General features: G+C 40.2%; 1 protein-coding gene across 1 annotated transcript in view; it reads left to right on the top strand.

The window, feature by feature from the left end:
* Positions 1–422: 422 nt before the first annotated feature.
* fkbp16 (FKBP prolyl isomerase 16) overlaps positions 423–24275 on the top strand; it is a 33114-nt gene continuing 9261 nt past the window's right edge. The window contains 3 exon segments of the mRNA XM_035525451.1: positions 423–825; positions 1358–1527; positions 2045–2133. Coding sequence (XP_035381344.1) covers positions 423–825; positions 1358–1527; positions 2045–2133 — 662 coding nt within the window.

A 24275-nucleotide genomic window follows, 5' to 3' on the forward strand; every position in this document is an offset into this window, starting at 1 on the left:
CGTGACGAAGTCATTAAGGATCTTACAGACATTTGGGCAGATTAGATTTTGGTCTTCTAATACATCAGATTACCCTAGTGACTGAGAGGGCTTCACTCTGTGACATTTTATGCACACTGCATTTCTGATCATTTCTTCATTTCATGATCATTTCCTTACAAATCTGGAACTGGCAGGCCTAAATATATAGTGGAATGACAGCATCCTGACTTCACTTTATGAAGGAGAAGAACTCCACCGGCAAGTAGTACACTCAGTTAGAGTGTAGATAGACTCTGGGCTTTAGAAAACACTACATGGTTTCAGTCATTACTGCAGGAGCTACATGGCTATAGCTGAGCTCCTAGGCAGAAACCATACTTGTTTCCCAGAGATCTGGGTGCACTGACACGGAGACTGTCTGGTTTGGGAAAGCTCTGTCGATGTTATCACTTGCACCCTGTAGAGAAATGGAACCAGTCCCAGGAGAAGCTGAGGACAAATCACTAAGTCTGGGGAAACTTGCAGTGAGACCACTCATTCCAGTCCTTAAGGGCACAAGAGGACATGGAGGAGATGACATGGGTACTGACCCTACCAGTACTGTTACCTCCTTACCAAACCTCAACCTCTCCCCATCTCACATTCCTGAGGCGAACAATAAGGATTGGCAAAAGCTGGGAAAGTCACCCAATTTGGGGAAAGCTGTGCGGTTTTCAGAGACGGAGGAAGTAGAGAAAAGAAACAGCTTGGAGGAAAGTCTTTTCCCAGACCATGGGCTTGATAAATTGACAACTACTAGCTTTGAGGAGCTGTTCTCAGCAGAGGATTGGCTCGACCTCACTGGTAAGATGCCCACATAACCAAAGGATCCAAGCATTCTGTGATCATAATTACAAAACTGCTCCAGTTTGCTCTTGTAGTGGTTTTGCAGTATAGCATTATGATATATTCATAAATCCATAATTTTAAACCTAAAATATTTTCTAGCAAGTAACTGTGTATATCACTTAATCTTCCTTCTATGCAACATATACAAAATGTAATTCTAAACATGTTGCCATCTCTCATTAAACACAAACTGATTTTTTTATTTGACAGAAAGACAAAACACTTGGTTCTTGGAGCATGCCATTAAGTCAAGACTCTAATAATTTGACCAGTGTAGGATGCAAGCATCAAGAGACTCATAACCCTTGGTAAACCAGGCTTTTACATTTTTATTTATGTTATTATTTATGTTATTTTCAAACTGCAGCAAAACCTGTCAGACACACCACAAAATACCACTTCCTAAGTTCACAACTTGATGCTGGGACTCTCAGTATATAGGTTGACCCAGCCTTCCCTTCTCCTCTTGCTCATGGCCTCCTTGCAGATGACCACCTACTCTGGAAGAAATTGCTCAAACCTGGACATAGACGTGCCTCGTGCCCTGTCTGTGGTCAAGAGGTGATTCTGAAAATGGAGAGTGTCTTAGAGGACAGGAGTGTGGTGGAAAAAGACTGCAAGCTGGTCTTTGTCACTGGGGAGGGAGATGTCAACCAGGTGAGAGACACACTGGCACACACACACAGACACACACACTCTTTCAGAGCACCTGTCGGTGTGCAGACTGTCATCTTGCACCTGCTCCATGTTGAGATCTCTGTGGGGAATAGTCCATGTTTTCACATGCCAGCTATTGTATATGTTTACGTTCCCTCCTTGTGCATATGACTCCAGATGATAATTCTTTTTAAAGGTAGGGCATTGTAAGAATTATGTGAAAGTGTTTACTGTTGTTTTTAGGTACTTCAATCTTTTTAAAAATCTTTTTAGCTTGCACATCCTTATACCATCATATTTTGTGCTGCATTGAAAAAATTAAGCCAACTAATGTGCATGATCAGTTTATAGTTTTATTTCTAATTAAGTCAATGCTCGGAAACAAAACAAATGTTTTATATTTATAGATTTTAATACCTTCTTTATTCAGTATTTTACCACTTTGTAACTGTATTGTTGTAAAGTCTATTCTGTATCACCCTGAAAGACTGAATGTGTGACCCGTGCTTGTGTGCAGGCTTTAGAGGAGTGTGCCATTACAATGTGGAAGGAGGAGATAGCATTACTTCTGGCAGACTCACGGTACACCTATGGACTTCTGGGAAGGTAGCAGACAAAACCAGGAAGCTGCATTATACTTGTGAACACTCTCGTATGGGTGTCACCAAAATCAACACCAAGCCCAATTCACATGGGTATGTTGAGAGGGGTCCATAAAATCTACATTGTGTGGGTAAAAAAAATGACTTTCTGCTTCATCTTCAAAACCTCACCCTTTTCAAAGACAGAGTGTGTTAACAGGCCTCTGAGCATGTCTGTGATGACACTGGTTTGTGTAATGTGACATTTTTCTTGTGACAAAGTCCTTTTGAACCTGTTGCTGCTGGAGCGAAAGGCCTCTCCCTACTAGCCTGTTAAATGAAGCGTGAATAAGAGCAGATGGCCTCCCACCCAAGCACCATTCAGTTGCTGGCCAGAGGTTCCTGCCCCTCCCTTCCACAGCTCAGGGAGCACTGCTCCAATTTCAGACAACGGCTCTGTTTTACTACTCTTAATTAAAAGAGCATAGAAGTCCAAATATTCAACACATGTCAGCCTAAGTTCATTTTTTGGATTGTTTTGTTAATGTGAATTTGCAAATTGTCACATATGCTGTGCAGGCTAATAGACTTCTACAAATCATATAAACTAAGTAATGTATAAATGGAGCCCTTATCTTCCCACACCCACCAACCCCCACACACCCACAGACACAAAACACAAGCAATACAAGTGACAATTCTTCATCTGCATTATATTAGGGCTTGGGCTGTGGATAACTTTATTCATGAATGACTTGGAGCAAGGTGAAGCAAGCAAGCAAACAAACAAACAAAATCACAAAACAATGCTTCTCAGCTGTGGCCAAGATTCTTTGAATCATTCAGTAAGCACATTACAGTATAATGAAAAAGCAGGCACCATATTCAGGGGACATGCTCCTTCATGACTTGTTTTGCTTTCTTCCTGAATGTAGTGACAACAATCTGTTTTTCAAAAAGAAATCTAAGCTTCCATCAGCGCTTTCTCTGAACAGGATGCCTTGGCCATGCACTTCCCATATTATGAACATACAGCACATGGAGGTGTGCCACATGCCTTGTTTTTGTGCCGATTGTATTAAGCTTGTTCTCAGTGTGTGGATGTGTGTGCGTGTGTGTCTGCAGCAGGGAATCAGAGAGGGCTCCAGAGTGATTGTTAGGCATGGCTGAGGTAGAACAGAGCCAGGCACTGATGGGACAAGCTCCAGAGCGGCTCTCTCACTGGCCCTGTTATGAGTGGCCTCCTCCGGGAGCAGGGTAGTCGGGAGAGGCAGCCAGATCCAGAGTTAATGGTTGTTTTTGATGCCACTGATTAGGGCTCTATGTAGCAGAGTCAAATTTAGCCCAGCCCCTAAGGTAGATCTCACAGGCTTCTCACCAGCAGTTAAAAAGCATGAGAGCATAGCCACTGTGACAACATCTCCTCCCATGGCACTCATATGGGTACAATAAAAGAAAACATACACACTGATCAGCTTAAGAAAAAACTCCCACACTTTGCAGCTCCATCACAAGCAGCCATATGTGATGATCAATATGCAACAAATGCAGGTGATTCAGTGATACATCCTATATGTGTGAAAAAGGGCACTGGATACTGCTCCTCATTCCATGGCTGAGGCTGATTAGGCCATCTGTGATGGAAAGGAGCACTCAAAGATAAATGTAATCACAAGTAACTTGTTCTCCTTGCCTGGTTGTGGCAGTTTGTCAGAATGGCACTGTGAAAGCAAAAAGGTTTGGATAGATAGATAGATAGATAGATAGATAGATAGATAGATAGATAGATAGATAGATAGATAGATAGATAGATAGATAGATAGATAGATAGATAGATAGAGAGAGAGAGAGAGAGAGAGAGAGAGAGAGAATCTCATTAAGTCACTCTCCAGGAGCAGTGGCATGCATTGATTGAGCCCTGTTGGTAGCCTGTAACAGACAGCCCTGTCTCCTCTGAGGGCACTTCACAGCTTTTAGTGTGCACCGTCTGCAGACAAGCTGATTCCACTAACTGGGAAAAGAACCGTGGCGCTGAAAGTGGGCAGCAGCATTTTCTCTTCTCCTCTTGTTCTTCCTGTCTGTCCGTATGTCTCTCTATCTCTCTCTCACTTCCTATCTGTCTATAATTGTCCCTTTTTCTCTTACTCTCTCTACTTCTCCATTTTTCTTTTTTATTCTCTTAGACCTCTCTCTCTTTCTAACAAATCATCCAAAAATTGCTCCAAAGCCAGTATATTAGCCTGCTAAGGCCAAGAAAACTCTTTTGTCACTAACAATTTAGCTATCTAAACGTGACAGGGAGTGTGGTAAGAAGGGGCAGGCAGTGCAGTGAGAATTGGTAAATCAAGTTTAAAGAGCAGCCATGGTGAAAATGAGTCAAAGATCGACACAATACAGAGATGACTGCAACCTCAAAGTTATTTGAACTTTAAAAGAGAGGCAGAGAAGAAGATCCCACAGAAACCATATCCAAGCATTTCCAAGAAGGCCTCAGCTGGATCTCAGGCGTCGGGGTTGTGCCCATGAATCAGCACACATAGCAGAGTTCTGCTCCGACCCAAAACCAACAGAGGGTAGACTGCGGATGAGGGTGTGCGGGTAGGCTCCCCCTTACACACCCACCTACCCCTGAGTGAACACCATTCATCTCAAGTTGGTGAGACTGGCAGTGATTTGTGCTGTGACACTGCTATAAGGGCTCAATAGAGTATATTAATGGTATAAGTTCCCAGGATGTCTCTTAAAGTTATATTTTTGGAGTCGAGGGATGTTAGTCTTTAGCTCATGGCCTTAGAGTCCTGAGAAAGTCCTGCCATCCTGAGAATAGCAGATAAGGAAATGCAATTAAGGTTTGAGAATGAATTTAATGCTCAGCCTTCAGTGACACAAATTCTTTTATTTCATGCATGCAGGAAAACTGAATGGGTTACACATTTTAAGGCCAATACAAAATAACAACAAACGCATATGAATGATGAACTTTTTCACACACACACACACACACACACACACACACACACACACACACACACACACACACACACACACACACACACACACACAGGCCAGACAGAGCTGTAACAGGCCAAACAGATGCCAAACAAAGCTGGATCGAGGCTGTCATTACCAGCATGAGGAGAAAGAAGAGCATCCTCCCTGTAATTCTCGGCAGCGGCTCCATCCAGCTCCGTGAACCCTGCTCGGGAGGCGTTTACATTTACTCTGATTTAGATGTCCTAAGCAAACCCCAGATGGTCTGGGCAGAGTGAACTGGAGTGAACTATCTCCGTGTGGATTCTCGGCACTTAGGACGGAGTCACCCCAGGGGGAAATAGTGCAAAATGAAAACTGAGGGGAGCTGAAATGAATGACCTAATCCTTTGGCAGTGAGGTTGACTGTAAACACAGCTACAGGCAGTTATCCTTGTAGCTATTTGTGTGGGGCGGTGGTGTGGTAAAGAATGGTGCTGGAGAGCGATGGAGTCATTGCCAAAGTCTGAACTTATTCCCTAAGAGTGATCCCTGGTCTTTACTTTCAATCAGTTGCTGGGAACTTGATGCAAGGAAGCTTTGTGTTGGGCTGAGTAAAAGGCCGACGGTTCTGAAATCACATTTCTAACACTCTGGTTAACTCTGGCTCAATCTGCCTGCACTGTTGCGTTTCTTAGGAGCTGAAGTTGTCAAAGATGAGAGAAACAGATAAGAGACTCTTTACAACATGCAGTGATGAAAAAAACTTTCACAAGACATGAACAGTTACCAATAGAACAAACAAACAAGCAAAAATCTACATTATTTTTCTTTTTTGCTTTAAGTTGTATTTTATTTTGACAATTAGAATAGTCTCAATGATGTCAACAAACCTGATAAACATTAAACTAAAATTTAGTATCACATTAATTAAAAGCTAATGCGATCTTTGTATTAATCGTAGCAGTATCTCACAGCTCAAGACCTGTGCATAGGGCTAGATAATTCAATGCTTTGTGATATACTCTTCCCTTTCAGAGAGCAACCGAGGTTACACTGCCATTTGTATTCCATGACATTACCAATGTCATGACCAGGAAGTCCTACTTGTGCTTAACAGACTACGGTACAGAATGCAATATGAATCCATATCCTTAAAGCCAGACAACTTGAGCCTAGAGCACTCTCTCAAGCCATTACTGACGTGCTCTTAGGAAATGTTGATTCAAAGCAGCATTAGAACCATGTCTAAGGAACTAAAATAATAAGCACAAACAGATTAGCACTATGAGCAAATAGCACAGTGTGAATCTGTGAGTGTGTGTGAGAGAGCAGAGACAAACTGTCCCTCATCTGAATGGCAAACAATATATCTGGAATATGTGGGTGCTGGTAACACTGATAAAAATCTCTCCGACATGCTGACATATGACGCATCCTTGCATGCTAAACACATGGACCTACATGTGCTCAGGCATTCGCTCACACACACAGACACACACGCACATACATGCTGTTAGGCAGCCAAGTGATGAGTGTGTTCACAGGAGGTTTTTAAATGAATACACACAAAGTCCTGATGACTTATTTTTATTGCCAAATCTTGATAATGAGCAGATGAACGTTTATCAGACTGACAGCAGAGCAGAAATTGCCAGTGGCCCCTGTTCATCTGTCTTTAGCCAAATGGCACTACAGAGTCAACAGCTAAAGTCTCCAGAACAGAGGTCCAAACAGTCAATAATACATTTGGGTGTTATCAAATATTATTACTTACTTTCCACTGTTGCATGCTTGAAGATTCTATTTATTTTACTTTTAGTATCATTTTCCAAAATACATTATTATTTTTGAGAGAAGTGAATATTATTAGACAGTAGTAGTATTCCATGAAAATAAATTTGAAATTGAAATTACAAGGTGGTACATATGTTTAAAAAAGAGTTGTCTGCAGTGACTGGGTGATTAGGTTACCTCTTAAATCTAGTAACAGTGCCATCCATCAACAACAAGACAGTAAGCGACTTACTTTAATGTTCAACCACAGTTGCCAACCACAAATTCTTAGACACTCCCCAATCCACAGCAAAATAAAACAATGCTACTTGCACAAATGTACAAGTAAAATACATACTGTAACACAGTCAGAGCACTGCTTTTAATTTTTGGATCAAGCTGAACATTCACATGATTGTTACTGAATGATCCTATCAGTATACAAGTGATTCAGATCATTTGCAGTTTACCTGCAATGTAGATCATGACATGAAATGCATGGCTTAGTACTGCTAATCCATACAGAACCATCTTATCAGTTAATGACCATGTCTAAATTATGCTGTGTTGTAGACCCATAGCCCTGGCATGTTCAGCTATGGCTGATAACTGACACTGAACTTTATTAAATACAAAGTCTCACAAAAAGAATGACTTTTTATTTTATTTATCAACATAGCACTATGTATTTTAATATAACAATAAAGTAATATATTAAGCTTTTCCTATATACTAAGCTCCAATCATAACAACAGTTTGAAATGCTGTGGGTAAAAGCATCTTTGATCTCCAGACAGTGTGAAACAAAGACCATATGAGATAATTTGGACTGTTTGAGCTTGTAATGTTGTTTCGGTACAGTAAATGAATATGTATGTATGTGTTATTTATATGAGGATGTGAGAGATGGTTAGGTGGAGTACTGTGACGCACAGATGTGTCACTCTGCACACATGGTGTGCCTGCATGTAAAAGTGGGTGTACATGTATTAATGTGGTCTCAGAGGTGTGGGTGTGTGTGTATGACTCAGATGACCGATTCCAGTCAGCATTCAGCATCCTTCGAGCTTAGTGTGCTTGTACATGTCTGTGCAATGCTAAAGGTCTAAGCATGGGGAAGAACATTGGGTGTGTCTGGGGATACAACGTTCACTAACCATGGGCTACGCTGCGCAGCTTTATGCTACCATGTTCAGCTATTTGCTACCATGTCTAGCTACACTGCTTGGCCAAAAAAAGGTCACCACCTGGATTTAACTAAGCAAATTGGTAAGAGCCTCCCATTGGATAATTACTGCATGGGTGATTATGTTTCAGCTGGCGACAAGTTATTTAACCATAACTGATGCAGTGAGTAGCTTCTCATTTGTTAAACAGCCATGTCGAAAGACACATCCTGTGGTCGTGAAAAAGATGTTAATCTGTTTCAGAAGGGTCAAATTATTGGCATGCATCAAGCAGAGAAAACAGCTAAGGAGATTGCTGAAACTACTGAAATCAGGTTAAGAACTGTCCAATGCATTATTAAAAAGTAGAAGGACAGTGGAGAAACATCATCTTCGAGGAAGGAATGTGGTCGGAAAAAAATATTGAATGACTGATCGGCGATCACTTAAACGTGTGGTGAAATCAAACTGTAGAAAAACAACAGTAGAACTCTGGGATATGATTAATAGTGAAAGTAAGAGCATTTCCACACACACAATACGAAGGGAACTCAAGGGATTGGGACTAAACAGCTGTGTATTCTCAAGAAAACCACTTGTCAGTGAGGCTAACCGGCAAAAACAGCTTCAATTTGCTAGGGAGCATAAAGATTGGACTCTGGAGCAATGGAAGAAGGTCATGTGGTCTGATGAGTCCAGATTTGCCCTGTTGCAGAGTAATGGGCGCATCAGGATAAGAAGGGAGGCGGTTGAAATGATGCACCCATCATGCCTAGTGCCTGTGGGGGCAGTGCTATGATCTGGGATTGCTGCAGTTGGTCAGGTCTAGGTTCAGCAACATTATGTGCCCAAAGAATGAGGTCAGCTGACTACCTGAATATACTGAACGACCAGGTTATTCTATCAATGGATTTTTTCTTCCCTGATGGCATGGGAATATTCCACGATGACAATGCTAGAATTCATTGGGCTCAAATTGTGAAAGAGTGGTTCAGGGGGCATGAGACATCATTTTGACACATGGATTGGCCACTACAGAGTCCAGACCTAAACCCTATTGAGAATCTTTGGGATGTGCTGGAGAAGACTTTGTACAGTGGTCCAAATCTCCCATCATCAATACAAGATCTTGGGGGAAAAATAAATTCAACTCTGGACAGAAATAAATGTTGTGACATTGCAGAAGCTTGTGGAAATGATGCCACAGGGAATGCATGCTGTAATCAAAGCTAAAGTTAGTCCAATGAAATATTAGAGTGTGTGACCTTTTTTTTTTGGCTAGGCAGTGTATATTCTATCGCATCCAGCCATACAGTACCATGTCCAGCCACATGCTACTATGCCTAGCTATACAATACCATGTCCAGTTATACGCGACAGTGCACAGCTATACAATGCCATGCCCAGTTTTACATTAATGTGCCCATCCATATACTACCACACCCAGCTAAACTCTACCATGCCTGAGTTTGACACTTCGCTCTGCACCTCTGCAGGCATTTCAGAGTAAATGCATCTCCAGTTCTGTTGGAGGTTTGAAAGATTAGGTGAGTCATGTGGTTTCAGAGCAGAAAGGACAGGCAGTCTGACGCTTCCCTCAGATACCTACTGAAAAGTGAGACAGAGCCACTCCCAGCTCTTATGCAGCAGGTATCAGCCTGCTCTGAGGAAACACACACACACACACACACACACACACACACACACACACACACACACACACACAGGTATGCTGACACGGGGGCAGTCACAGATACAATCAAACCCGTTAATAACGAAGAGGAATCAGGTTTCCAAAGATCATGCACACGATCACACATATGTTCATACACCCCCACACAAACTAATAAATGTAGTAATTAAGATCAGATGAATTCTAGCTGTGGCAAAACAGCAAATGGTGCTCACTTGTTTTAACTGGAAAATAACTAAATGTTTTTACTTGGCATAAGTGCAAGGCCCTTTATGCCTGAATCTCTGCCTTCTCTTTGACCCCCACATGTGGCCTTGCTAATCTCCCATCCCCCTTAATGTTTACTCGCGTCTTCTGTTCTTTGCTGGCAAGCTCCTCTCTTATCTCCCACATTGACACTAGTGTTACTGTACCAAGATAAACGTCCCCATCTCCACTTCTGCTTTTTTTTCTTTTACTTTTCTGTCACAACTAAAAGCCTCATTCACCGGTACTGTACTTCTGAGGACTGTTACAGTCATCCATGTTTGTTTTTTGCTTTGTCTATAAGAAGCGCCGATCAAAAATCTGGTCTGAGGTCTGAATGGAGTACAAGAGTGTTGGTAAGACCTCAACACCTGGTGCATATTAACCTGATACATATTAACTGTTAAAATGACAAACACCAAGTTAACATTCACTTTGAAGACAACCACACAAAATTCAACTGAATAGCAGAGCATTCAAGAGTTTTATCACACATGACAAATAGCTCCAAATGACAAATGGAATGCTAAAACACCACTGCCGCTGCCCAGAATCTGAGCTTCCTTAACAAGGGTGTTTTCGGATTTTAGTGGGGGAGGAAGTGCTTCTCCTTTCTCTTCTTATGGCCCTGTTCTGCCTGTGGTTTGACCTACTGAAAGTAAAAACAAACACAATGGTCATTTACTGGAAGCTTGATGGTATTAAAGACAACTAAATTTAAATCCTACACTGTGTCCACAATATGCATTTTTAAGGATTATTTTATTATTGAACAACTACAGTGCTCTCAGTCAATCCAAAATGTTAATAAACCTCAAACCTGAATATATATGAAAGTAAAAGTGAGGTTTTAGCTTTCTTAGGAGAATATCTGTGTGCACATAATTATGGGGCAACTATTAGTGTGCAGAATTATTATGCAACTAAATGAGAAACAGAAATTTTCCCATCTTACTTGTTTATTTTCATCTGTTAAAGTGAGACTAAACAACTAAATTTACAAATAAACATTTCTGATATTTCAGAATTATTTTTTTTTTATCAGTGACCAATATAGGCACCCTTCTTTTCAATAAGTCATAAGCCTTCCATTCATGGAGTCTGTCATTTTCTTAATCTGCTGACGATCAACTTTTTGTGTAGCAGCAACCACAGCCTCCCAAACACTGTTCAGAGTGCTGTACTGTTTTCCTTCACTGTATATCTCCCATTTAAGAAGGGCCCACAAGTTCTCAATAGGGTTTAGGTCAGGTGAGGAAGGGGGCCATGTCATTATTCTTTCATCTTTAAGGCCTTTACTGGCTAGCCACACAGTGGAGTACTTCGGTGCATGTGATGGAGCATTGTCCTGCACAAAAATTATGGTCTTCTTGAAAGATGCAGACTTTTTTCCTGTACCACTGCTTGAAGTAAGTGTCTTCTAAAAACTAGCAGTAGGTTTGAGAGTTGATTGTGAGCCCATCTTCAACCTAAAAAGGACAAACTAACTCATCTTTAACAATACCAGCCCATAGCAATATCCCACCTCCACCTTGCTGGCACCAAAGTGGAGCTCTGTGCCCATTACTGATCCAGCCACAGGCCCATCCATCTGGTCTGTCAAGAGTCACTCTTGTCTCATCAGTCCATAAAATCTTTGAAAACTCTTCAGATATTTCTTGGTCTTGTCTTGACATTTTACCTTATGTGTCTTATTCGGTGGTAGTCGGGTTTCAACGTCCCTTACATTGGCCATGTCTCTGAGTACTGAACACGTTGTACTTCTGGGCACTCCATGTAGGTTGCAGTTCTGAAATATGAAAGCACTGGAGGATTATGGGTTCCTGGTCACATCACATTTGAGTCTTCTCAAATCTTTAGCAGTTAAAGTGCATCTTTTTTTCTCAACACATTTCTTGCGAATGTGATGATTATTTGCAACAAAATGTTTGATGGTTCTGTGATCACATCCCAAAATCTTAGCAATTTTAAGAGTGCTGCATCCCTCTGAGAGGCTTTTTACAATTTTGGACTTTTCAGAGTCAGTTAAGTCTCTGTTTTGGCCCATTTTGCCTGAGGAAAAGAAGCTGCCTAATAATTATGCACACATTGATATAGGGTGTTGATCTCCTTAGGCCACACCCTCCCTCATTACACAAATACACATCACCTGATATGCTTAAATCCAATATGCATTCAAGTTTATACAGCTTGGAGTTGGAAAATATGCATAAAATGATGATATGGTCAAAATACTCTCTTACCTAATAATTGTGCACATAGTGTATAGAGATCCATTTCATTGTAACAGTGCTTTTTACAAAACCCAGACTTGGTAACCTGGCTCACAAACAAAACAAAGGTCAGGGATGCTTGGGTGAAGGATCATCTTGAGCACAGTACTTTTACAATCTAGCTATTTACATCTGACACATATTACGCATCACTGTAAATGTCGCAAATATAGTAGTGCGTGCAATAAAGCACAGATCTTCTCAAAACACTGAATTACTTTCCTCCAGTGTGTCCACTTTGAATTGTAATCGATAGGCTGAGTCAGAGCAGCCAGCAGATTTATTCGAATAATCCTCAAAGCTCCAATGTACAATCAAGCCTGTCTCTGACTTCCTCCTGTATGAGACAGACAACAATAAAAGGAGACTCAGTAATGAACTACCTTGTCACGACACAGTTCTGTGACTTTTCCTTAAAAAACAACCACATTGGTAAAGTATTATCTAGTTCAGACAAACATGGGAAATGATGTGGCTTTTGGACCTAGAAAGAGGTTCCACCCAGTGTGTAAACAGATGCCAAATTTTGTCACTGTAGCAAAATCTTACAGCTAAACCTGGACCAACCTCTGGTGTATACAGGTGAGAGGTTTTACCAATGTGAGTGGTAAGTTCAGACTGTGTTGCATAAATGTGAATTGTGTGAAGTGCTATTTTTAACTGATAGCACCACCTCACTAGCTAAACGTGCATGTCCCATAGGCATGTGAGGAAATGCTGCTTCCATATTTACTCCTACCTCTCCCACTCTCTCTATTTATCTGACTGTGTCTGTTTCCTTTGTGTTACTAAATGGGAAACCATAATAAATGAACACTGCCATCTTAGATCCTCAGCATCAAGGTGTACACTAAAGGCTGTTTAGAATGTTGCCTTTTGTTAAAGCATAGCTCACATTCCAGCAACTTGCTCATGTACATACCTTATCAAATGTTTACTGAGAGATGACATAGACTTCTACCACTAAAGTCACGTATGTCGTGTGGAACAAGACTTGAAAAGCTCTGCTTTGTCAACTGAGATGAGACATCTGTGACTAGCTAAACTTTCTGTGCACATAGACAGCTGAGGTTAAAATGCAATGGTATGTCTTCTTGATATTTTTTGATATTGAAGTGCATGATATATAGATGTCACAGTTGGAACCACACAGAGAAGGCAGCCAGATAGACTTACATCAGTGTCTCCATAGCCTTCTGGATGTGTCTTGAAAAACACAAGTGTTTTCTGACCTTGACTTTGCATTCCCTAAGATGCATTTGAATAGGTCTCACACTTAAAGCCTCAGCATCCATCAAGTTTGTGTATACACTATTTAGGGAGATGATGCACACAAATGTGGGCCTAAAAGAACAACAGGCATAAAATGGGAAAAACTATTTATTACATCTTTAATAATGACCAGATGACTTTCAGTTAATGAGAGTTAATCAGAGGCTGTAGTGAAAGCTGCATCACTATTGGTCATATAGCTTAACCTGTGCATGTGTGTGTGTCTGTGTCATACATAGTTGTCTCCTTTTGAGAGAGCAGACTTGTGGCAGGATACCTAGTGCCATGCAGAGCTAACAACCCCCCCCCCCCCTTCTTGCGCACACACACACACACACACACGCACACGCTTACGCACAGTATGCTGTGAGTCAGAGAGGAACACGTCAGATCTTCGTCACTGGCCTTCTTCATCAGTATTCAGCTCAATTCATCATACACACACAGACTCCACCACACCACACCACACTCACACATCTTGCCAAAGCAAAAACTAAATAGCTACTATTGGAAAAGCATAAAAATAAACATCCACTGCTGAAAATAATTTACGTAATTAGCATCATGAGATGTGAAAAGAAAGACACGGAATGTTCCACTTCAAAGTAGAATTAGTCAACCAACAGAAATTGCTGTCTTTCCCTTATTTTAATTAAATGCTAAATCATTGTAAAAAGAAGTGCCAGTAATATGTATGTAAACTGCTGCATTAATAGTTTGGCTAATACTAAAATGTATTTAAAAGGACCAATATGAATTTTTAAGGACCAATATGTAATATTGACATCAGGGGTTCAAAATGGGCACTGCAGATCAATTTCAGACTAAACTAAACTTTGACAATGGTAAGTGACAAGTCCTACACTGTAAACTGATTGGCTAATGTATATGTTTACAATGTTTTTATTATTATAAACTTGCTCACGTGGATTTTATATAACTCTGTCAATGTTAGCTAGCTAGACGCCAAAGCCAAAGCCAAAGCTAAGACGGTTAACCCAAAAACATTACATTAGACAGCTAGCGAGCTAAATAGATAGTAGCTAGGGATGGGCATGAGCAATGTTGGTAGATTTGAATGTCAGAATTTGTTATATATATATAGTTAAGTGCATTCTTAAATTGAGTCAGTGAAGAGTCATTGACAGTGTACTTCTGTCACACTGGTTGTTGCTGAGTTAGTAAACAGAATTCAGCATAAAAAGTACTGAGTTTAATTTTAGTATATGAAACAAAAATGTTTTGTTGCCCAGTGTTATGAAATACCAGAAACAACAGCAATAACTAAATAGACCTAAATAAATGCAATACAACAACAACAACAACAACAATAAATCCAGTACAACAAAATCAATATGATGATGATGACGATGATGACAACGAAGAAGAAGAAGAAGAAGAAGAAGATATATTTCTGGTATCCCTCTGCAGCACTCTGATATTAAGCATTATTTGAACCATTTACTGCTACTGCTACTGATGATTACAATGAACCCAATGGCTGTAGTCACGTCTCTGTGTTCAAGTTGCTAATATTCAGCTCTGCTGGCATCTGCCTATCCAACAGAGATATGAAAATGAGTGATGCAAAGCTTCACACTAATAACACCACTATAATTAGCGTCCCAGATGTGGAGGACTCCATGACAACCACAGACAGGTCTCTCTCATTAGCAGCAAGACATACTGAGCTGGAGAGTGGATAAGTGAAACAGGACATTCACACTAGCATAACAGCTAATTTAATGTAAATAATGTAATATTGGTGTGTGTATGTGTGGGAGTGGACTTTTAAAAAAAAATCTGGTTACCTAACATACATCTTCTCATTAACAGCAAGTCATGTGGTCATTACTGAAAACGTAATCAATAATTAGAATCAATTAGAATCAATAATTAGAATGTTTGCCTAAATGATAAACATGCAGTTTCAGAAATATGATTAGGGATTAGAACAATACATTTGCTCATAATAGCTCCTGCAAGGTACAGACTGTGCAAACAGACAATCAGGTACCTTTGATGTTGGTGGGAAAAGCATACACTGAAACACAGCCAAGTGTCAGGGATCATAAAGAGAAATATAGGCATATGAGCTCGACACCTCTAATTTCAAATGGAAGACCACAGAAAGTTGTGGAAAAAAACAAAGCTAAGATCCTGTGAGACCTCCAGATGCAGACAAACAATGAAAATAATGGTGAACCAACCGTAGTGGTAGTAGATAAAATGCAGGAAATGGCAGTGGTAATAGATATGACAATCCCAAATGGTAGCAAGACAAACAAAAGAGAATGTGAAATGCTAACATGAAAGTTGCTCCAGTGGTGATAAGGGCATTTAAGGGCTGTGACTGCTAAACTGGAAGAGTGGCTCCTACAGATCCAAGGATTGACTATGATCTCAGTCCACAAGAACACCATCATAGGAATGGCAAAAATACTTCACTGCTCCCTCAAACCTCTAGGCCTCTGACACAGTGTGTCTTGGTTGGTGTGCTATACCCCTGAGTTATTGATCTAGTACTTAGTTCTTGTTCTTGTACCATTATTATTGTGCTGTCCATCAGTCCAGCCTTTTTCATTGATAGGATTATCTTCTGTCAGCCACCTCTGCTATCTTTCAGTGTTTCTCTCCATGAAGGTGCTTATCCTGTCATGGAACATCTTCTATCTGTGTGAGTCACTCCTTAGGGGTTATTGAACAATATTCATAGATGTTCCATGACTCATCTCAGACAGTGCATTTTACATTTTGCAGGTTCCCTCCCTTCTCCTTTGGACTGGTGTACAGTCATTGGATGCTGGATTTTGGATGCCAGCAGCTTCCAGCTCTTTTCTTGGCCTGCTTAATGTGCCTTAAGGAAATGTATGACTGCCAAGGCATATGCATTTATGGCTTTGATCTTATTATTCACATTCAAGTACATCTCGTGGACCTGTCTTAACCTTTGCAGGTACTTGGATGTTGCAGTTTTTCTGGGTTCTGCCTCATGATTCCTGTGGTAGTTCAATTCCCCCTAATATGATTAGTCAGTTTTTACTATCAGCCAAACAAATTTCACTAGCCTGAATGACATTCCAGTGTCCTTACTGAAGATCCTGGTCATGTGGATCAGAGTATGTCCTTTTCTGTCTTGATGTACAGTTTGATGTAATCTGTAAAACACAAGGAAGATGATGGTAGGTCTGTTCCTGAATCTGTTTCTATATTGACCCTTATTTAATGTATAGGTGCTCCTATAGCTCGCCCTGGATTTGAGTAACAGGGTTTAAGTACACATGATGTCTCCTGATAAGTGTATGTAAGCTGATCTGGGTTAGTGTCTACCAAATGCAGAAAATGTAAATCTGGCTGAAAGGATTCAGGCAAATGTAGAACAGCAGTAGGGACATTGCATCTTCTGGCAATAAACCACACTTTATCATCACCTGGGCAATTGCTTTCAGTTTGACTTCTAATGTTGTTCTTCAATGTTCTATTGAATTCTGGATCCAGGCTCATATGGTCTTATTAAATGTATATAGTGCTAGGTAATTGAGTATCCATGATTGTGGAATTTAGTCATATGCTTTCTTATAAAGAATCTATAAAATGCTTAGGCTGGTTTGTCTGGTCTTGGAATACAGCTCTATCTCCAGTGGCTGGTGCTCTGAGTCACTGGTGTTGATTCCAATCCCATTCTGGGAAGTATTCATGTACTTGCACTTATGTCCATTCAGGTTAGTGGCTACTTGGCTATTTCTGACAGGAGCTTCCATGCTGTGAACAGTCAGGTTATTCATCTGTAATTGGATGGTGTCAGTTCCTTTGTTGGGCTCCTTCATGACCAATACTGTCCTGCCTTGTGTGGGTCTGGATGGGTAGCTAGCAGCTGGTTCATTTGTTCTGCTAGGTGGCCATGCAGAGCTGTTAGTTTTTTAGCCAGTAGGCATGGATAATATGAGTCCCAGGTCCCATGGTCTTGGACATCTGCTGTTGTAATGCTGACTAGTTCCTGCTCTGAGAGATTGTAATGCTCTGATTTTAGACCTTTTACCCACTAAGCATTGGTGTTTCATGATGATTCATTATTTTGTATGATCTTCCAGTACTTTTCCATTTTAGCTCTGGGTGGATTCTGTTGCACTGTAACTGAGAGTATACTTCAGAGAGATTTTTGGTGAAAACACCAGAAGACAGAACATGATTTACAGTGTTGCAAATAGCTAGTGAGAGAGTACACTGCTATTTGCAAAAGAGACAAGTAAGCTGGTTATATATTTGTGTAAAATATTTTAGCATGCTTTGAAAGTATATTTTATATATTCACTGGTGGATTCTGATTCAAACTAGCCTTAGTACTAGTCTGAGGCAAATAAATATAACTGGTTAGATCCTTCCTTGCTGTCAGTCACGTGCATGAAGAAGACAGCAAGACATTTTATTTAAACAGTTGCTTCAAAAGAGTAATATAAAATTGCTCCAGAAGGACATTTCCTGCAGACCATCATAGTTTGGATCTGCTTTGTTTCACATAAATATCTGAATCCCAATATCATTAATCAGGAAAAATATCTCACACATCTATGCCAGGTAATTATATGCAAAAGGACCACATGCAAAATTCTTTTTAAGAAATTAATTAATTTTGTTTGACAGCTTATTTATTTTGTCAGTCAGTTTGTTGGCAAATGAAATATTTTACAAGTTACACTGGAATTATTATGTTGTTTTTTTCTGTTTATTATGTGTTTCCATCTGATCTTTATTTCAGGAGAATCTGTCTTTCAAACAGGGACACAGTACATTGGAAAACAGTTTTAATTCTCTGTAAGTCTATGGGAAGTTTGTTTTCTGAAATGTCAAAATAAAGAACTACTGGACATGACACGTCACTCATAAAATATGTCCTAATACAAAATAGTGCAATGCCTCTTTCATTGTGTATCACAGTTATATTTCAGACAAGGAAGGTAAAAAATAGGTTGGTATTAACCTTGTTCAAAAATTTGACAAAATTTTAAGAAACTGGTCAGAAAAGTATCTATCACTTTTAATGCATAGTATTATGGCTTTAAGTAATTTAGTCTTATGGAAGAATTATTTATTCTTTATGTAAGTTCTTCTTGGGATGTCACATAATAACAAACCAAATATAATACACTATTCTTTTGTGCCCCTTGGATTTCCACGGTTTGTGACAACAGGGAAATATCCACTAAAGTCTCTTTTTTTCAGACAGACAGAGAAAAGAACTGGTGGTGTAGTATTACTTTGAAAGGGACTGTAGAGAAGAGATGACTCATATTACTTAGCAGGTGATATATTTTTTATGACAATTTTACCCTTACGTCACTTCTTGCCATGCAGCCGACGAGGATTAAAAAGCTTTACCGGTTCAATCCTAGCCCAGTGTCATTCTCCTGAATACTGCAGACTTCACAGAATCATGCTTTGTTTTGAACTGGAATGGTGTTTTTCACTTAAACAGGCCTTGAGCCAAACATTGACCTTGATCATTACCAAAACAATGAAAACATTGTATTATGTACTGGTTACTATTTCAACCAATGCAAGGGCAAGATTAATCGCTTCTTCCTACAGTTGGTCCCACTTTGATCAAGTAAACGTGAATTTGCTTTTTTAAAACCTTTATATTTTATGTTCATCCACATTCTGAAATCCATTACTTAAAAAATTAAAATTGTTCTGTGGTGATCAAAAGTCATTTAATTAACCTTTTGGATTCAAATAATAAGATACTGTATTACTTTACATTCTGTAATTTGCTATAAGCACAGAACAATGATCAATTACCACATAATCCAAACAAAATCAACTGATGAACATGTACATTATCATTAAGTTAGTGACAACTGAAGTTAACAAAGCTGTAAACCAACTTTGGTCATAATCGTCAGGTTTTCTCTGTCCTCCCTGGATGTACAAGGTGATATCTGTACGAACTTCCAGAGCAAATGTGAATATGAAATAGAGCAGAAGCACCATAGAGCAGTCATCCCCCAGAGTGTCATCCAGAACAAGCAGTAAACATGTGCAGCCACACACACACACACACACACACACACACACACACACACACGCACACACACACACACACACACATGCACACACCGCAGCCACAGCAACAGTAGCCCATAAAGCAGTGGGGGAAGCTGGCGCCGGTGACTACAGGGCTGGGTTTGAGTTCACGTTAAAAGGCTGAGAAAGCCTGCACTGCATTATGTGAGCCATTCTGATGAGCCCTCCCCCAGAGACACCAGCCCCCACCACCGTCTTGATCCACACTGTCCACTCCCCCCACCGCCTGAGCACATAAAAACAAACAATACTGTAAACACTGACAAGCAAGTGCGCCTTCCGCATATAATAGACAGCATAAAAGGCTAGGCTGGCTCCTGGAATGCTGTCAGTAATAGACTGCCCCTGTTCCACTAAATGAGGGACAGTGAAAGGAAAAACAGCTGTGCCACAGCACTGAACTGGGGATTGAAGCTAAGCCTCCTTTTGTCTGGCTCTGATGATGTGGTGTGCTCAGACACATCTTGAAAGAAAGAAATAATCTGTCCAAAATGAAATAAGCTTGAACAAGACTGTCCACAGGAAACCTCGATATGTCTGTTTTTGTATAGTTCTATGCAATTAGTTGCAGAATCCACCCACACCTCCAAAAATGTACACTACCAGGTTATTGCTATGGCAACTGAGGAATATGCTCAGACCCCAAACCTTTATGGGCTCACATGATAAAACCGGCACTAACGTAAAAGGTGTAATGCATTTATTGCTGCACCAAGCCAACTGACCCCCCATTAGACATCATAGTCTACTCATCAGGCTGAATGGATGGCATTGGGGTGGATGCATTGACCAGGCACAGGAAGTACTTAGCGAGAAACTATACTACTTCTTAGATAAGCGAATGAAGTCACCACTGCAGTGAGGCAGTCCCCACAGAGATGACACAGAGAGATTAATTTGTACCCTCACTGATCCCCCGCTATATTTTTGGCATCAATTATGTTATCACATAGACGTGTGGGAATAAGCACTATGTCTGGCAGCTTACAATTCTGTTGGTTAATCATGAAAGCATACTTGGTTTGGAATTTAGATATATATTTAAGAATCAGTGAAAAGCTCAGGAAACAATATAAACATTATATATATATATATATATATATATATATATATATATATATATATATATATATATATATATATATATATATATATATATAAAGAATCCTTGGAATGGCTTGTAGAACAACTGTCTCCTCTGGTCTGATGAGAGTCCATTAAGAAATTCAATGTTTGATTATTTATATTACAATAATCAGTAAAAGAAGACTTTAAGATTTCAAATAGGTTTAACAGTCTCAAACTAATAGTTACCTCAATGTAGATCTCAGGTTTAGGACTATATTAACTGAAAACCTTTGGGGTTAGACCATGAACCTGATCTTTGGATGTGACCTGAATGCTGTAGTCTCTTTTAATGGCGTTCCAGAGGTGGTTGTACGTCACCTAAAATTTCCCAACCCTGACACAACATGCGGTCTCCCAGGCCTCTTGGCCAAAGCTTCTGCAGTTGCTATAGTGATGAGACAGAGGGGGCCTGTTTGAGTTTCTGGCACATGGTGGAGGCTGATTTAATGAAGCACTTAGTACATATGCAGCAGTTTCGCAGGAGCAAAGGAGCGAGAGCAAGACTGCAGTCATTGATAATGCTCCAAATGTGGTGTTTGCAAAAGAAAAAAATCTGAACATGCAAAGATCTTGTCAATAGTATCCAGCAAACCCCCAAAGCCTAGAGAGCTACACATTGTCTCATGCACCAGAAGGCCAATCACCAGTGTTCTTTGCTCACTGACCACAGTGGCTCTATTTAAGTCTGAGCAAGGCACATCCAAAAAGGAGGGAGGCAAATGTTTTGTATAGAATTAGAGTAGGCGTGTGTAGCCTCACTGGAGTCTTGTTCTTCATGATGAGTGCTGATAAGTTATGGCCCCGGTCCACAATCTAAAACAGAACCCTTCCGAACATTCAAGCATTGTCTATTTGTTATTTATACTTGTATGCTCAGGGTGCATTGCCTGCTTTCTCTCAGTGGGCTAAAGTGCACTGTGATTGTCCAAGTACAGAGTAATATGTCTACTAGGCTTGGTTAACTAATAATAAAATAAATATTCACATCATATAAGCAATATAAATAATAAAATGCTGGTACAAATTTTTCCCATGGTCAGTCCTGAATAAACAAAGACTTTAACATTAGAATTAAATGAAACTTGAACATTTGACTATGGACTGAATTATACTTCAAACGCCATTTTATTTATTGACTTGTTTCTTTATTTTTGGGTGGGGGGAATGTAAGAGCAGAAACCATATCAAAGAATAGGTTGAAACAACTATTAAGTGTTGGGGTCTTGTTCCTTCAAAAAACCTTACACTATTGCATTGCCAAACCTTGTTCAGCCCTTTGATGGAAGTACTGACCATGAGCTGGCAAAGTTAAGTTTCATTGAGGACACTTGGATGACAATAGTGTGGAAAGTTCTACAGTGTTCCAGACCATTCCAGACCTCCTGCTCAGTTGAGGCCCCTTTGATTCTTAATCAGCCCCAGAAGACTCATGATATCTGAAGGCCTGAACATAGCTACTTTACTGTTACCGCTCTTCCTGCTACCAACATTCCTCCTGTCTCAAGTCCCAAAGGCTTTGTAAAATACTCGAGTTCAGTGTTGGTTGGAGAATGTTTTAGCCAGGAAACTACACTGTACTTGATCTGGACCTTGGACACCACAAGGGCTTTTCTAATGGGCATTGTTAAATGAGCAAAGAAACCATTTGTTAAAGTTTTTGGATACATAATTGGCAGTAAGAGAGGTGTTCCTTAATTGAGCCAGCTGAGTACTGGTACTAAAGAACTGTGTGTTAGAACTGACAGCCTCAGCTATACTCCTCCTGTACCTCACCTGAAACAGGAGTTAGAATGTTAGCAAAGTCAAGATTTTATTGCCAGGGAGCATAGGTACTGTCAAACTGATAAATATATGTTAGTCTGGGTCAGAGTATCTTCTATAGTTGCAAATGGAAATCCTCAAAAAAAAAAAAAAAAAAGAACAGAAAGTGAGTGTAAAAATCTGTACCTGACAGCCAGGAGTATGTTTATGGAGCACAGTTACCGAGTTGCTCCCTATTTCTAATGAACTGAATGGTGTCTACAGTATGTGAATAACATTCAGCTCATCTGCCATATAGGTATCACCTTGTGTATGAGACAGAGAGAGCAAATGTGTTGGCACATGTGACAGTAGCTCCCAGTTTCTTACAAAAGCCACATCTGTCTTAAACAAAGGCATCAGTGGGCTGTCGTGATGTGCGTTAATTAGAAAATGACTCATACGGCTAAAACGCCACTTGGTAGTTACCTCTGTGGAAAAAAAGAAAAGACACAAGGGTGAGTGGGGCCATTGTTCAAGCAGAGCATGCTTCTTTGACAGTGAGAGCAGAAGAGGGCCAGTTGCACCTCAGCACTGAAGCACTACAAGATATATGACAGTTGCTGCTAAAGCTAGTTTTCTGATGGTCCACTGTGGTGTGATTAAAAGACTTCATAGATCCATATGTCCATAAATATGCCTGTAAATGCATTGTGCATTCTTTTTTTCTTGAAAAGAAAATTGAATGGCACAATGTCACATAAAGTATTGTCTTCTTAATCACAGATTAAGGAAATTCTCAGGCTTAATGACAGAACTGTGCTTTGTTATATAGACATGAGATGTGATGTGCAAGTTCATTGTGATGATTCCTCCAAAAAAGAGCATATATGCAATACTGCTCTAAACCAGCTCAAATGGTCGTTTTGGAGTAGAATCTATCCTTCATAAATAAACCTGTAAAGATACCAGGATAATTTTTGTTTTCTTCTGAACTGATGGAAATGTACTTTAACATTTAAAAAAAATGTTTCTTGGTCCTTCCAGGTAGACCCACATGCAAACTGTACTGGTAATGGTATAGGAGAAGCAAATTAGCTCGATAGCAAGAGATAGAGAAAGATAGAGGAAGAGCAAGTTCTCGCTTACCCTGCCAAAACAGCTGGGTGTCCATATCAATCACCAGCTGGCCTTTTCACTGCATGGCTCGTGTTTCTCATTGCACAATATGTGCAATGATAAAGGGATCAAACCAGTAAAGGTCTGTTTGCGAGCACAGAAATATGAAGGTCAGATGAACCAAGACAGGCTTAATGAACAGCCTTAGTCTCGATGGATGCCCTCCGACCAGCAAGCTGTAATGGACACCTTCAGGAAGATCTTACGCGGGGCATGACTCCACTTGCCCCAAAAGTATAGTAATCTATCTTATTGAATCATGCACTCTCATTGCCTTCCCTCTCTTCATGCTGGAACTCCAAATAAGAGGTTTGGCTCTTTGTGAAATCCAAGTAGGAGATAAAAGTAGAGGTAGCTCTGCATGGGTCAGAAGCATCAGACCGAGGTCATTGCAGAAATAAACAAGTTGCTCTGCTGTAGTTAATCCCTGTTCACTGGGTGGGGATAGAGATCTGTTTACAGTGACTTGACTTGGGGCCATAATATATGAGGTAACTTTGCCTCAGCTATAGAATAATGGAAGACACTGTCATTTCTTGGATCCACCACCGTAGAGACAGGGTGCAAATAAGACATTTATGGTGTGTGGTACCGAGACTGTTCAAAGAATTGTCCATTTATGAACCCATGAACAATCTCA

Source organism: Electrophorus electricus, chromosome 4 (assembly GCF_013358815.1).
Source record: "Electrophorus electricus isolate fEleEle1 chromosome 4, fEleEle1.pri, whole genome shotgun sequence".
NCBI lineage: Eukaryota > Metazoa > Chordata > Actinopteri > Gymnotiformes > Gymnotidae > Electrophorus > Electrophorus electricus.